The 3,309-nt window shown below is 45.1% G+C and overlaps 1 protein-coding gene across 1 annotated transcript; it reads left to right on the top strand.

Moving 5' to 3' along the window:
- Positions 1 to 221: 221 nt before the first annotated feature.
- Positions 222 to 2,260, top strand: LOC147452038 (allene oxide synthase 2, chloroplastic-like). Its single transcript, XM_086518866.1, has one exon. It carries the CDS (start codon positions 616 to 618, stop codon positions 1,921 to 1,923), a length of 1,308 nt encoding a protein of 435 aa, XP_086374992.1. The 5' UTR covers positions 222 to 615; the 3' UTR covers positions 1,924 to 2,260.
- Positions 2,261 to 3,309: the final 1,049 nt, after the last annotated feature.

Raw genomic sequence — 3,309 nt, 5'->3', positions numbered from 1 at the left:
ATATATACATATTTACATGCATACATAGAGACATTCTAAAGCAAGAATAGAGAAATGAGAGATATGAGTGTGAAAGTTTCTATGTGCTCTCATGAATAAGCTTGAAAACTGTGTAAGATTGGTTATTCAAAACCATCGGTAAGAGTATTGGTAAGACCGTAAGAGTGAGCGAAACCTGCGCTAATTTGATCACGTGATGGTAAAAAATGCCTTAAGAATGGCAGGGGCCATCCCCTCGTTAAGCTCTCATTATTTTTAGTCTGCTCGCTCTCTCACACACACACAAAATGGGTTCCTTTGCAGGAGCTCAACTACAATCGAGCCTTGATTTCCAGCTTTCTGCGCTGGGAGGTCGCAAGCTTGCTCCTGCGAAGCAAATTTCACAGACCAAGGCAGCTGGAAGAAGCTGTGCGTGTGGGCGTTCACGAAACCCTTCAGTTTTCTTCATCTCAAGCAACTACATACCTCCCAAAGCCACACTAGAAACCTCGTCTGTCATAGCCTCTGCTCCCACATGAGATACCGGGCTCTTACGGCCCGCCGTTGCCTTGCGTTTGGGCTGACAGGTTCAACTACTTTGTAAAGCAAGGCAGAGATGAGTTCTTCTTGAGCCGCATGCACCGCTACAACAGCACTGTCATCCGCGTCAACATGCCGCCGGGTCCTCCCCTGTTTCCAGATTCCAAGACTATCATGCTCTTGGATCAGAAGAGCATCTGTGTCCTCTTCGACACATCCAAAGTGGAGAAGAAGGATGTCTTTGCAGGTACATACATGCCCAGCACATCATTCACTGGTGGGTTCCGCGTGCTACCATATCTCGACCCCTCGGAGCCCAAGCATGCTCTCCTTAAGGGGTTCTGCTTCAAGATGTTGCAAACCAGCGGTCGCAAGTTCATCCCGGAGTTCCATGCCACCTTCACGGAGGCCGCAAGGGAGTGGGATGCACAGTTTGATGCCAATGGGAAGGCTGAGTTCAACAAAATATCCCAAAATTTCACTCTAAGCTTCCTTTGTAGAGCAATGCTAGGTGCAGATCCGATTGCGCCGAGACTAGCGGGACCAGCTAGTCTCGGTGAAGAGGGCCCTACTTTGATCCAAGCATGGCTTGCCCCCCAGTTAGCCCCCCAGACGAGCCTAGGCCTTCCCAAACTTGTGGATGCCATCCTTCACACAGTCCCCATACCTTTTGCTCTCGTCTCACGACAATACAACAAGGTTTATAAGTTTTTCCACACAAATGGGCAGCATGTGCTCGATATCGCAGTGCAGGAATTCGGGCTCGACAGAACCGAAGCCTGCCATAATCTCCTCTTTTTTATTTGCTTTAACACCTGGGGAGGTTTGCAGATCTTGCTGCCATCAATTTTTTCAGCCATCTCGTCGGCCGGGATAAGCCTCCAAAAGGAATTAGCAGAGGAGGTGAGATCTGCAGTCGGAGAGGGAGGTGAGGTCACCATGAAAACTATACAAAGCATGAAACTGGTGCATTCGACAGTTTATGAAGTGCTTCGGATGGAACCACCGGTGCCGTTCCAATATGGGCGGGTGAAGGAGGACATGATTGTAGAGTCGCATGATGCAGCATACAAAGTACAGAAAGGGGAACTATTGGGTGGTTACCAAAAGATAGCAATGAGAGACCCCAAGGTGTTCGAGGAACCGGAGACATTCAAGCCAAGGCGGTTCATGGGTGCAGAGGGCGAGAGGCTCTTGCAGTATGTGACATGGTCGAACGGACCGGAGACAGAAGATCCTACATTAGGCAACAAGCAATGTGCTGGGAAGGATTTTGTCATCTTTGTGACATGCATGCTGATTGCAGAGTTTTATTTGTGGTATGAATTCTTTAAGCTAGCACCAGTGGAGCAGAGTGTTGTGCTGGCATCTCTAACATTCAAAGTGCTGGAAAAGAGGAGCTAAGTGAAGGAATGCATGGAGAAAAAGGGTATTATTGAGTGGGCTGTTCAATAAAACAATACATTGCTTCGTGGTCAGTTGTGGCAATGTAACGCATCAGAGCGAAGTCGATGCACGTAGTAGCTTCCTCTATTGATGTTTAGTAGTGTGGTAATCAATTAGTTAAGGCTTTGCTTATGTAAACCCTAACCCTAAGCACAATCTCTACATATAGATATATACATATACACACACATATACATATACATACACATATATATGGCATGGCTCATTTCCAAGAAGATAATCTTGTTTTGAATGATTTCTTTGAGATAAATTCACATTATAATCATTGTAGATATTTTATGTAAGGCAATATGGGTGATTTTTGCTTTGTATAATTAAGTTATAATGACAGAGCCTCTTTTTACTCTTTATCACGTCTATAGTTCAAGACTTGTCGGCGGATAGATCTATGGGAGAGGTCTCTTGGGATTGTTTCTAGGACGTTTAAAGTTCTTCTCCTCTTATTCTTCTTCCCTTTGATAGATTGTTTTCATATTTGGTGCATGATAGTGACATAGGCTCTTGTTCTAATTTAGGAAAGCATGAGAAATGAAAAAAAAGTCATTAAATCCCAATATTTTGTGTTCTCCCCAAGATCTTCTCATTTAAATCTTAACCTTTTCTTCCAAGAAGATGTTGTGCAAGCCAACAATTGATCAATAGCATTCATCACCCCTGCAATTTATCTTACATGCTGAAAACTACATAATCTTAACATGATTCAAATTCCGATAAATTTCAAAATCTAGACAAAATTTGGTGGCACGAGAAATCCTCTCCTTCTTCTCTCTCTCTCTCTCTCTCTCTCTCTCTCTCACAGCTTGCACACATGTTCTAGTGCAAGTGGCTAGCCGATTGAGGGCGAACACTGACCGTCTATCGGGAGTCTGCACACATGCTAGAGCTCTAGCTGCTCTGGTGAGCACGGTCAGGGTGGCCGTTTAGGCTTCTACCATGGCGTTGCGGTCCATGGTGGGACTCTAGCATATTGTAATTGAGCCTCTTCCGCTTATCACGTTCACCTTGTTACTTCGTTAGTGTAGGAGGCATTTTCCTATCCTTGGCCTCTCGTCAACCCACGTGGCTCCTCTTTTTTTTTAAAAAACTACGCTATCAAAAGCTACCAAGTGAATAAAACTATGCTATCAAAAGCATGCTGCGTTGCTCTCAGCAGCAATTCGATCTTCTCCACAAGCAGTTCGCACGTTCCCAGAAGCAGCTCGGAGCTTTGTCTCAGGTTTGTCAAAGAGCAGAAGAGGAAGCTAATTCTTTTTTCCACACAAAGAGCGATGTAGTAGTCGCAACTGATGGGCAAGCAACTCCTCCCATATCCTCATGGGCCAG

Source organism: Adiantum capillus-veneris, chromosome 8 (genome assembly GCF_014529385.1).
Source record: "Adiantum capillus-veneris isolate H3 chromosome 8, ASM1452938v2, whole genome shotgun sequence".
In the NCBI taxonomy this organism is placed as follows: Eukaryota; Viridiplantae; Streptophyta; class Polypodiopsida; order Polypodiales; family Pteridaceae; genus Adiantum; species Adiantum capillus-veneris.
Note: the sequence above shows the minus strand (reverse complement) of the source record. Positions and strands in the feature narration are given on the sequence as shown.

Coding starts and splice junctions, on each gene's coding strand:
- LOC147452038 (XM_086518866.1), top strand. CDS start 616: ATGCACCGCTACAACAGCACTGTCATCCGCGTCAACATGCCGCCGGGT.